At 38.5% G+C, this 13,173-nt stretch overlaps 1 protein-coding gene across 1 annotated transcript in view; it reads right to left on the reverse strand.

Moving 5' to 3' along the window:
• AFAP1L1 (actin filament associated protein 1 like 1) overlaps window positions 1–13,173 on the reverse strand; it is a 158,560-nt gene that overhangs the window by 54,902 nt on the left and 90,485 nt on the right. The window contains exons 9-13 of the mRNA XM_053717107.1: window positions 12,275–12,365; window positions 9,982–10,134; window positions 8,863–9,074; window positions 4,937–5,082; window positions 2,905–2,971 (exon numbers count right to left, since the gene is read on the reverse strand). Coding sequence (XP_053573082.1) covers window positions 2,905–2,971; window positions 4,937–5,082; window positions 8,863–9,074; window positions 9,982–10,134; window positions 12,275–12,365 — 669 coding nt within the window. The remainder of the gene's footprint in view (window positions 1–2,904; window positions 2,972–4,936; window positions 5,083–8,862; window positions 9,075–9,981; window positions 10,135–12,274; window positions 12,366–13,173) is intronic.

Raw genomic sequence — 13,173 nt, forward strand, 5'->3', positions numbered from 1 at the left:
ACAAAAAAAATATTTACATAAGGAGTTTAAAAATATAATTCCAGCCATCATCAAAAAAGAAGCAAAGAACAAAAAAATGATAGCACAGTGAGCGTCTGATTATAGCTCATTACCTTACACTACACATTTAGATAAATTCATTCCATAGTCACTAATAATAAAAACTTTCTTATTTCTTCTTTTACTCTTCCAATCTTTGACAAAAAAATTCCTTCGGAAATTGATGAAATGCATCAGATGCAGTAAAATTCATTCCATCTCTGAAGCAATAAAAATAACAGAAATATATATTTAAAAAATAAAAAGAACATTTTCTTCTAGATGAAAAACAGTGGAATGTAAAATATTCCTAACTCACTTCAGTTTTAGCACAGTTGGTCTAACGCTGTGTCGGGTTAGTGTGCGAGTGATAACTGTTTTTCACAGCACGCCCAATAGAAGTCTATGGGGTAAAGCAGTTAGCACTGTCCAAAGTCCAGGGGGTCTTTTTAAGAAGCAGCGGATGCTGCCTCTGACCTACTCCGCTTCAGTTCCGGCTGAAGCGGAAGTTAAGAAGCAGCGGTCCTAAGACCGCTGCTCCTTAACTTGTCCGCCACCTCTGAGGTGGCGGACAGCAATCCGCCGAATCGAATACGATCGGGCCGATTGACACCTCCTGCTAGCGGCCAATTGGCCGCGAATCTGCAGGGGGTGGCATTGCACCAGCAGTTCATTAGAACTTCTTGTGCAATGATAAATGCCGACAACGTATGCTGTCGACATTTATCGATGTGCGGTGGACATGATCCACTATATCAGATCATGTCCGTCCGCACATTAATAAATGGACAGTTTACTCAAAAATTTTCTCCCCTTTAATTTGTTCCCAATGATCCACTTTACCTGCTGGAGTGTATTAAATTGTTTACAAGTAGCTCCTTTACCCTTATATTGGCATTTGAAATTGTTAATTTAGCATGTGGTATCCCCACCTATTCTGAAAGTTTGTGGCTGCGCGTACCAGCTATAGATAAGCTTTGTAAACACAGCCAGCAGAAGAAATTATACTCCCAGTGGGATATAGCAGAGATAAGGTAATAAAATGTTGATTTTCCATTGTTTTCTGCAAGTACTGGTGATTGTTTTATGGACAGATATAAGATAAAGAAGCAGGTATATGTGCACAATGTGATACAGTAATGAGATCTGATTATACCTACAAGCTCAACCTATTTTATTAGGCTGTGGCTTCAAAACACAAAATCAGAGCTTTAATATACAGAAATAAACCTTAAAAAGCAAATTTTCATACATTTTTTACTCTGCAGTTGGTAAAAAAGCAATTGTAAACACATTAAGGGAAAAACTATTTTACAGTATACTGTTCCTTTAAATATTTTGTAGATGATCCATTTATATAGCCTATCTGGGAGTATTTTTGTTACAATGTATAGCTTTACTTATTTTTTTAAATAACATTGTGCTGATTTTTAGACTCGTAACCAAGCCCCAAAGTGTTAGATGTATACTGATGTCTATAGATTCAAGCTTGCTCCTGTTTGTCTAATGGGTCTTTTCATATGCAAGGTAGGGGGGAGGGTCTGCTCATCTTGATTTCCTAGCCCTTTTCACAGGGAGTCCCAGCCTTATCTCATCAACAGTCATAAACTGGGAGCTTCTAAGTTCATCAGAACTTCTGGTGCAATGATAAATGCCGACAGCGTATGCTGTCAACATTTATCGATGTGCGGTGGACATGATCCACTATATCAGATCATGTCCGTCCGCACATTAATAAATGAACCCCCAGAAGTCTTTCACTTGAGCACTAACTTTTTCTTTCAACTTGTAATGCACGTGTTAAAGGGACATTGTACACTACATTTTTCTTTGCTTAAATATTTTGTAGATGATCCATTTATATAGCCTATCTGGGAGTATTTTTGTTACAATGTATAGCTTTCCTTATTTTTTTAAATAACATTGTGCTGATTTTTAGACTCGTAACCAAGCCCCAAAGTGTTAGATGTATACTGATGTCTATAGATTCAAGCTTGCTCCTGTTTGTCTAATGGGTTAACTTGCATGATTCAGATAGAGCATATCATTTTAAGACACTTTTAAATTTGTTTCTATTTTCAAATGTACTTTGTTCTCTTTGTATCCATTTTTGAAAAACAATATGCACATATACTACACTAGTGGCATCCAGCTGGTGATTGGTGCATGCACACATTTGTCTCCTGTGTTTGTCTGACTATATGTGTTCAGCTAGCTTTCAGTAGTGCAATACTGTTCCTTCAGCAAAGGTTATCAAGGAAATTAAGCAGATTTGACAATAGAAATAAATTGAAAAGTCTTTTTAAATTCTATCAGAATCCTGAAAGAAATAAAATGTGTTTCATGTCCCTTTAAATAGAGTGCTTTTATGAAATTAAATATACCATAAGTAATTAGGAATCAGCCTCAGCCATTTTGTGCAATACCCTTAGCTAAAGGCTCCAATACCATATCCTGGTTGAGAATCACTGGTATAACTTTAGTAATGTGATACGCTGTGGAGGATAATATTTGCTTATAATTCAACTTTATGAATCCAATTTATGAATGTGCGGATGGACATTATTCACTGTAGCGCTGCCGGCATTTATCATTGCACAAGCATTTCTAGTGAAATGATTGTGCAATGCCGTCCCCTGCACATTCGTGGCCAATGTATCCGATCGGGATGATTGCTGTCCGCCGCCTCAGAGGTGGCAGACGAGTTAAGGAGCAGCAGTCTTAGGACCGCTGCTTCTTAACGTCTAAAGGCTCACGCGGAAACTGCAGCATACGCTGCATAGTAAATCGGCCCCTATGGCTCAATAACACTGTTGTCAATCTCTTTATGACTAAAACATGACATATAGAAAACCATTAATATACCTTCTCATATGCGACATCATCATAGACCCGTGAATCACTACTGCTGCTGTGTGAAGATGTTGCCCACCTTAAAGAAAAAGAAAAATAGGAATGTAAATATAGGAAGTCCTTAAAGGGATATACAATTCAAAATTAAGAATGCACAACTTTTGAATGCACTTTTATTATTTATCTTGCTTGCTGTTCCTATATTTCAATCTGAAAATTGTAGCCTTTCCACTGTCTTTAGAGGGGCTGGAGTGTAATCCATGGAATTCAGAACCCTGGTTTTCCTTTGTGCTGCACAGCTATTGGTTGATGTGTGCAATATCTAATTTGTATCCATCCCTAATTTACCACAGCAACTCTCTAAAAGGCTTTTTGAGACTTCCGGTGGACGGTGCACAAAGGTGGCCACTGACTTATTCTGCTCTGTGCCAGTTGCCAATCTTTAACAGAAATACACACTTTTCACCATCCCTAACTCCCTTGGCAAATAGTGTGCCCAGGAAACCTCCTGGATCAAGATTTAATATCTCTTAGCTGCTGAGGAGTCATTTAGTACTAATGCTGTTTGGGCTTTACAGCAGTACAGTCTGCTCCATATAATCACTTGTACTTTTTCCAGATGGAACACCTTGCTGTTAACTTTTGAATCAGTGGCAATGGGGGAACTTCTACAGGATTTGTAAATGGGCAGAGAGGCTTAGGAAGAGCTTTTGTTGGCTTGACAAACTGCAACGCAAACACAACATTGTGAAAGGAACATAGTCAGGCTGCCACTACCTGCCAAAACCGGTCACAAATTAAACACCTGTAACACCTGATTATCCATTGGATATGGTGACAGATAAGGAGCCGAATACCTCAATCGCTTAGGAACCTCCTCATCCCAGTCATTTGGAAGCCGCTTGTTTTAATAGTTGTCTTGTGAGTAACGAAAATATGGTACACAGCTGCAGTTGCGGACCTGCTTCACAGAGGACCCTGGGGAAAATCTTTTTTGGCCCACCCCCCCAAAGGTAACTCAGTAACACACTGCTTTGTATAATGATTTTCAGGACAGATAGGATGGATCTGCAACCTGCACTAATAAAAGGCTCTCCTGCATTAGGATTGTACACATTCTGCACACACCTATGCATAGAATTGCTGCTATGGGCCCCCCCCCCCCCCCCAGTACTTAGGTCCTGCACCTTCTGCAGCAATGGTAGTTCCGCCCCTACAAAGCTGTCTTCCTGACACTAATTTGCTGATTTCACACTCAACTGCCTGCATCGCCAGCCTACCTATCGGCACCATAAACACTGTTGTGCATGAGACTAACAGAGAATACCATGTCCTGTGGTCTGAGACTGGAGTCAGATGTGTACTCCCATTGACTTCAAGAATCCTCCCTACTAAGACTGTATGTAAATGTGCAGCAAGGAGAAGTTTAAGTGGCCTTTATTCTACCGAACCCACAGCCCTTCATCTCTGATGATTTTGACTCTCTATGTTATCTTGCACTTAAAGGGAATGGCTTAGTATACTTCCTGGAACTGATAGAATGGAGAAGTTGGTTAATGCAATTCTATGATGGCTGTGGAACCTATGTTAAAACCGACATAAATATTGCAGCAGGGAGAAGACGTGTCTCTGTGACTTTATTTGTATATTAAAGAAGGTTACAGCTCCAAATTGATGAATAATGTGCTCCTTCTATATAGAAATTATTATAGATAGTACAAACATCTGTTTAGAAAGGATAGCTTCAGATGTTTATGTAAGACAGGATAAACATAATTTCCCTGTCACAAACAGGAAAGTTATTTTTATACTTCCTTTTTATATTTTATTCTCGTGTGGATTCATTTGTACTATAGCTTATAAGGTTTTGCTTAGGTTGCTGATCTACATAAGTGAGGATGAGGAACCCATAAACAGCATAGAGCAAGAAAAAACACAATGTATTTCTTCTTATTTGTACATGTTCACAGCTACTGAATAATATATTGCTGTTGTGTCACACTGTGCCGCATTAAGCTGTCCCCTCTCACCCGTTACCACTTACAGGAAGGAATGGCGTACGGCAGTGACAATGTTGGCTATTGTTTCTACATCCACATAATCATAGTGCAAGGCTTCTGGTTTTGTTTTGGAGCCTGTCTGAGCCAAAAGCAGCCCAATCCAACGTCCCATCTCTTCGGAGCAGCTGGCCTACAATGGGAGAGGAAGAAATAGCTAAAGGTTGATGCAATCTGCACAATGAAATTATAGTAGGTACAGCTTAGTGCAAAAAAACTACATGAATTCATTAAAGCACGTCATTTTAGCACTACTGACCCTGCAACTCTAGTTAAAAAAAATGCTTAGGGCACTAAGTCTCTTAAAGCAACATATTTCTGAGAGCTTCAGATACATGTATCTATCTCTTATCTAAGATGTTTTAATGCACCTCTTTACAGAAATATAAACAGTTGATAAATGGAAGGACCTTCCCATAGAAATGACAGATAAAATTACACTAAAGAAATTCTAAACTATTTTGAGCAAGCAGAGATAGATTTAATTCACTAAGTACAGGATATTTTAGAGTTTTGTGTATTTTCTGGTAACATTACCTCTAGCATGATAACTTACTGTTGCCATCCGATAAACATATCTTATAAACTCACTGAAAAAATGTTATTCTGTGATTGAACATACAAGATCCCTTAAAATCCCCTAAGCAGTTGCGCTCTTTGCCAAATGACAAAACAAGCCCCCCACACTGTCTCACTGAAAATTACAGGGCATTATAATGTATTAACCAATGTAAAAAGGTGGAGTTCTTTGTCAAAATTGAAAATTATAAAATTAACACAGTTTTCCTTGCTAACTAAATAACTATCGGCTATATTACGAGTTTTGCGTTATGAGGGGTGCGGAACTAACTTGCAAGTTATTGTCACCGCTCACTTCCCTACAGCTCTGGTATTACAGGTTTAAAAAAACCCCTGCGTTATCAGGCAAGAAGTGAGCGTAAAGCAAAATTGAGCTCCATATCGCACTCCAATACCAGCGCTGCTGGAAGCTGCGGTGAGCTGGTTTAACGTGCTCGTGCACCATTTCCCCATAGACATCAATGGGGAGAGCCGGCTGAAAAAAAGCCTAACACCTGCAATAAAGCAGCGTAAAGCTCTGTAACGCAGCCCCATTGATTCCTATGGGGAAACAAAATTTATGTTTACACTTAACAGCCTAACATGAACCCAGAGTCTAAACACCCCTAATCTTACACTTATTAACCCCTAATCTGCCGCCCCCGATATCGCCGACACCTACATTATATTTATTAACCCCTAATCTGCCACCCTCGACATCGCCGACACCTACATTATACTTATTAACCCACCAACATCGCCAGCACCTACATTATATCTATTTACCCCTAATCTCCCGCCCCCAATGTCGCTGCAACCTACCTACACTTATTAACCCCTAATATGCCGCCCCTAAAATCACCGCTATCTACCTACATTTATTAACCCTAACCCTAACACCCCCTAACTTAAATATAATTAATATAAATCTAAATAAAACCTACTATTAATAACTAAATAATTTCTATTTAAAACTAAATACTTACCTGTAAAATAAACCCTAAGATAGCTACAATATAACAAATAGTTAGCCAATAGGATTGTGCTCACATTCTATTGGCTCAGCCAATAGGATTGAAGCTCAATCCTATTGACTGATTGCATCAGCCAATAGGATTTTTTCACCTTTAATTCTGATTGGCTGATAGAATTCTATCAGCCAATCGGAATTCAAGGGACGCCATCTTGGATGATGTCACTTAAAGGAACCTTCATTCTGCAAGAAGACTTCCATTGAAGAGGATGCTCCGCGCCTGATGTCTTGAAGATGGAGTTGCTCCGCGCCGGATGGAAGTAGAAGATGCCGTCCGGATGAAGACTTGTGTCCGGTTTGATGAAGACTTCTGCCCAGTTGGATGAAGACTTCTGCCGCTTCGTTGAAAACTTCTGCCGGCTTCGTTGAGGATGGATGTCAGGTCTTCAAAAACTGTGGATCTTCGGGGGTTAGTGTTAGGCTTTTTAAGGGTTTATTGGGTGGGTTTTATTTTTAGATTAGGGGTTTGGGCACTTGAAAAAGAGCTAAATACCCTTTTAAGAGCAATGCCCATCCAAAAGCCCTTTTCAGGGCAATGGGGAGCTTAGGTTTTTTTTGTTAGGATTTCATTTGGGGGGTTGGTTGTGTGGGTGGTGGGTTTTACTGTTGGAGGGTTGTTTGTATTTTTTTTTACATGTAAAAGAGCTGATTTCTTTGGGGCAATGCCCCGCAAAAGGCCCTTTTAAAGGGACAGTATACACTCATTTTCATATAACTGCATGTAATAGACACTACTATAAAGAATAAGATGCACAGATACTGATATAAAAATCCAGTATAAAACTGTTTAAAAACTTACTTAGAAGCTGTCAGTTTGGCTCTGTTGAAAAGGCAGCTGGAGAGCCCACTGCAAGTGGAAAATAAGACACTCCCCCCTCCCCCTTCTTTTGCATATGAAAAGACCCTTTACACAACAGGAGCAAGCTGGAGAAGGTAGCTGACAGTATTCACATAAAACTTTTGGGCTTGGTTAGGAGTCTGAAAATCAGAGCAATTTTATTTAAAAATAAGCAAAACTATGCATTTATTTTAAAAAAAAACTTTATGGGCTATATAAATAGATCATCTACAAAACATTTATGCAAAGAAAAAATGAGTGTATAATGTCCCTTTAAGTGCTATTGGTAGTTTAGTTTAGGCTAGGGTTTTTTATTTTGGGGGGGGCTTTTTTATTTTGATAGGGCTATTAGATTAGGTGTAATTAGTTTAAATATCTGATAATTTCTTTTTTATTTTGTGTAATTTAGTGTTTGTTTTTTGTAATTTAGGTAATTGTATTTAATTTAGGTAATTGATTTAATTGTAGTGTAAGGTTAGGTGTTAGTGTAACTCAGGTTAGGTTTTATTTTACAGGTAAATTTGTATTTATTTTGGCTAGGTAGTTAGTAAATAGTTAATAACTATTTAGTAACTAATTTTACCTAGTTAAAATAAATACAAACTTGTCTGTAAAATAAAAATAAACCCTAAGCTAGCTACAATGTAACTATTAGTTATATAGTAGCTAGCTTAGGGTTTATTTTACAGGTAAGTATTTAGTTTTAAATAGGAATTATTTAGGTAATGATAGTAGGTTTTATTTAGATTTATTTTAATTATTTTTAAGTTAGGGGGTGTTAAGGTTAGGGTTAGACTTAGGTTTAGGGGTTAATAAATTTAGTACAGTGGCGGCGAAGTTGGGGGCAGCAGATTAGGGGTTAATAAATGTAGGTAGGTGTCGGCGATGTTAGGGGCAGCAGATTAGGGGTTAATAATATTTAACTAGTGTTTGCGATGAGGGAGTGTGGCAGTTTAGGGGTTAATATGTTTATTATAGTGGGGGCGATGTCCGGAGTGACAGATTAGGGGTTAATAATTTTATTTTAGTGTTTGCGATGCAGGAGGGCCTCGGTTTAGGGGTTAAAAGGTAGTTTATGGGTGTTAGTGTACTTTTTAGCACTTTAGTTATGAGTTTTATGTTACAGCTTTGTAGCGTAAAACTCATAACTACTGACTTTCAGTTTACAGTATTGATCTTGGCAGTATAGGCTGTACCGCTCACTTTTTGGCCTCCCAGGCAGACTCGTAATACCCGCGCTATGAAAGTCCCATTGAAAAAGGACTTTTTGAAAGCTGCGGTAATTACATTATATTACGGCCAAAAAAGTGTGCGGTGCAGCTAAACCTGCAAGATTCATAATACCAGCGGTAGTGAAAAAGAGCCATAACGCTGCTTTTTCACTCATACCGCAAAACTCGTAATCTAGCCGTATGTTTGCTCTTGTGATGCACTGCGCTAGACAGCTTTACTATTGTAAATTCCATAAATATAAGTAGACTTGCCTCTAAAGCAGAAACCTCCTGGCCCTGGCGTAAGATACGGAAGGCAAAAGGATGCTGAGGTCCAAAGCCTGGTGACACCTCACATCCTCGCAGTGCAATAGCGTTAACATGTGTGCGAAGGTCATTCTGGTCCTTGTGAAAATAGAGGGTGTAACCCTTTAGACGACACCATCGTTCCTTCCAACACTGGTTCACTAATACTTTCAGGTAACCTGTTGCAGAGGATAGTGAAGGAAGTGACAGGAAATGAGAGATACAGCAGAAGATATACAAATGAAGTCATGAACAGCTCAATGCTATAAGTATATGTTCATTTTAAAATTACAAGACTATACCTTGCGACGTACTGTTGTACTGTGGTACATTACACAAAGATGTGACATTGAGGAAGACATAAATGAACTAAAAGAAGCTACAAACTAAATGTGCATTATACAACATATTCAAATATTATGCTCTGCTCATTCTTACTTGAGCATCTCAAATATTGTTACAACATACTATTTTAATCAGCTTTTCTTTTAATGATACATTATTGTCTGTGTTTTAAGTTTTTAATCATATAGTGGAATTGGACAAGTTAACGGTTTGCATGAAAGTTAAAAAAAGAGAAAAGAAATATATATATATATATATATATATATATGTGTGTGTGTGTGTGTGTGTGTGTGTGTTTGTATATCCCCCTGCTAAAACTAATGTTTTATGTCCCTTTAATTTAGGCAACTGCCTAGGGATATGTCTCTGAGAGGAGAACCTTCCTGAATAGTAAGTGTACATACTAGTAGAGAAAAAAACAAGCAAAGGTTTGTTGAAGGAACATCTAATTAATCTACCCCTAGGTGCTTGAAGCATAAATTAATCTATGAGTGGTCCTTAACAAGTCTACTCTAGGCCCTCAAAATGGTAAATCTGTGCCATTAAAATGGCAAATTATTGTTTCCCTGAGACATTTTAATCTAATACTTACTTTGTATGATATGTTTACTAGAACACTGTAGAGTATTATGGAGGTGACTATGCATGCATGTAAAGTTAATGAGTATATACATACATACATATGTCAGGCAGAGAATGGCTTGAGAAATTAATAGGTACAACAACCTTAAAAATACCCACCACAGCAGGGTATATCCTCATCAGTAGATGATGTGTGATGTTCCTCCACTGACTGCTTCTTCTTAGAAAAGCTAATAATTCTGGTTATCTTCTTCCCAGCTGCCCGGCTCATGGAGCCTTTCAAGTCAGCCAGACCTCCCTTCCGAGATTTACCTGTAAAAATAACATTCATTACTGCTTAATCAAATGGCCTCAACAGGTGATACATTGCTCTTACTTATCAAATATAGGACATAGTGTGACTTCCATTTAAGATACTTTACTGAATATACAAATATTAAGAGATAAATAGTATTGCACTAATGACAACCAGGGTATAACTTCATACACTATGCTATTGGATTTTACCAACTGTCTGTGGGGTTAATTTCTTCCTCCATTATCTCTTACTACAGAAACTATAAAAAAGATTAATTTATATCAAATATTACAATAATTGTGTATCTGCATTATTATTTTTTACTTTTTGTGTGTATCCTTTACACAGCATATAAATGCGGTGATAATAATTGATTTCTTGGAGAAAATACATACCTAATGGAGACATTTCTCATATCCCAAGAGGTTGATTAACCAACTGTATCATCTGACCACCTGATTCTTTCCAGTACCATAAACCACACCCCAAGGACCACCCTGAGTCCTTCTCAGACCACACTGGCTACACCTCCAAGTCCCATTTGAGCTAATCAGAATTTTGGGAGGTAGGTTCTCAGGTACAATATATTAATGTTGAATAGCTTTACACTATAAAGGATTTTCATTTTTCCCTCTTGCATGTAGATGAAAGGTACTTGGAGGAGGAATTGATTATGAAGACACCACAGATTACCTTAGTGCAGAACCTTATACTCTAATTCTCACGAGTACAATATTATATAACTCTTTATGGCTTAGATTACAGGTGGAATGCAAAATGCTATCAATAGCAATAGTGCAATAAATAGTGCTTCTATTTTAGTGATCATATTATAAGTCCAAAGTAATGTTTTATCACTTGAGCAATAGGGGCCCATTTATCAAGCTTCGGATGGAGTTTGAGGGCCCGTGTTTCTGGTGAGCCTGCAGGTTCGCCAGAAACACCAGTTATGAAGCAGCGGTCTAAAGATTGATGCTTCATAACCTGTCCGTCTGCTCTGAGCAGACGGACAGACATCGCCGTAATTCAACCCGATCGAGTACGATCGGGTTGATTGACACCCCCTGCTGGTGGCCGATTGGCCGCGAATCTGCAGGGGGCGGCGTTGCACCAGCAGCTCACAAGAGCTGCTGGTGCAATGCTGAATACAGAGAGCGTATTGCTCTCCGCATTCAGCGAGGTTTGTCGGACCTGATCCGCACTGTCGGATTAGGTCTGACAGACATTTGTTAAATAGGCCCCTTAGTCTAGAGGGTGCTCTAACATTTGTGTGTGATTAAATCCCTCACATAATAGACTTTTACAGGGATTCACAGTAAAATTCATGTTTGATATAGCTTGAACGCTAAATCGAGGGGGCGCTAAGTCGAGGGAGTGCTAAGCTAATGATGCGCAAGTAGTTCTTCAGGTAGTTCTGTGCTATACAATTAATAATAATGGTTGGTTTACCTCAGGTCTTAAATGGCGTTAATTGTTACAGTGGTATTTTGCACTGTGCTTGAGCACAACACTCACCACTTGTAACACGAGTGCAATGAGCATGCTAGTAGCGCTCACTGTGCTATCCATTAAAAGTATAGCATGCACTAAAAAGGTTTCTGCCGCATTAAAAGGACATTAAACCCAAAAAAATTATTTCATGATTCAGATAGAGAATACAATTTTAAACAACTTTCCAATTTACTTCTATTATTTAATTTGCTTCCTTCCTCTTCTTATTCTTTGCTGAAAGGTTTATCTAGGAAAGCTCAGGAGCAGCAAAGAACCTAGGTTCTAGCTGCTGATTGGTGGCTGCAGATATATACTAATTGTCATTGGCTCATCCATGTGTTCAGTTAGAAACCAGTATTGAATTGCTGCTACTTCAACAAATGATACTAAGAGAATGAAACAATTTAGATATTATAAGTAAATTAGAAAGTTGTTTAAAATTGTATTTTCTATCTGAATAATGAAAGAAAATGTTTGTGTTTCATGTCCCTTTAAGATGCTCTGGATCATTTTTTTAAACCCTGTTTATTGGCTGTTCTGCACTTGTAATATGGACAACGAGTTTTATAACAGAAGTTCACTATGTTCAGTTTCTTTCCTTTATAAATTGAATTTGAAAGATGAGACCTCATGTCAGTTACAGCTAATTGTTCTAGGACTTACCATGTTCCCTGTTTTCTTTCCCACTGCTAGGGGAGCTGTTGTCTCCATTGGCTGCACTGTCAGAATCAGATGTCTTATCGTGGGATAATCTCTTTTAGAAAAAAATAAAAAATGAACACATTAAAGGTGAAACTTACTTTTTGACATTACTGCTGAGAGGGAAAAAAAACTATTTTATATTTTACATGGTTGCTTGTAAATAAATTAAAACACCAGCACCCTATTGCAATATAACTATATATACACTGTATATAGTATATCTATATATCTATATATATCTATGTATATATCTATATATACACTGTGGGGGATATTTATCAAAGGTCTGGCGGACCTGATCCGACAGTGCGGATCAGGTCCGCCAGACCTCGCTGAATGCGGAGAGCAATATGCTCTCCGTATTCAGCATTGCACCAGCAGCTATTGTGAGTTGCTGGTGCAACGCCACCCCCTGCAGATTTGCGGCCAATCGGCTGCCAGCAGGGAGGTGTCAATCAACCCGATCATACTCGATCGGGTTGATTTTCTGGTGAACTGCTTGTGCAATGCCGGCCCCTGCAGATTTGCGGCCAATCGGTCGCTAGCCGGGGGTGTCAATCAGCCCGATCGTATTCTTAACTGCTGTTTCCGGTGAATCTGAAGGCTCGTGCAGGAACAGGGGCATCAGGGGGCATTTGACCTTTGATAAATCTGCCCCTGTTTCTGCTCTTTTGTTTTGTTTTGTTAGGTGAATGAGGGTAACAACTACTCACAATGCTGTGCATGGGAAAATGGATGTGGGTAATGTCAGTTTACAGGGTTTTGTTACTGGCATTGATGCCACTTAGGGATGGAAATGCAGATTTACAGGTGAGTTGTAAGATGTAGAAAACGTGCAAAAGTAATTTATTTCATTTTAA

Source organism: Bombina bombina, chromosome 6, assembly GCF_027579735.1.
Source record: "Bombina bombina isolate aBomBom1 chromosome 6, aBomBom1.pri, whole genome shotgun sequence".
Taxonomy (NCBI): domain Eukaryota; kingdom Metazoa; phylum Chordata; class Amphibia; order Anura; family Bombinatoridae; genus Bombina; species Bombina bombina.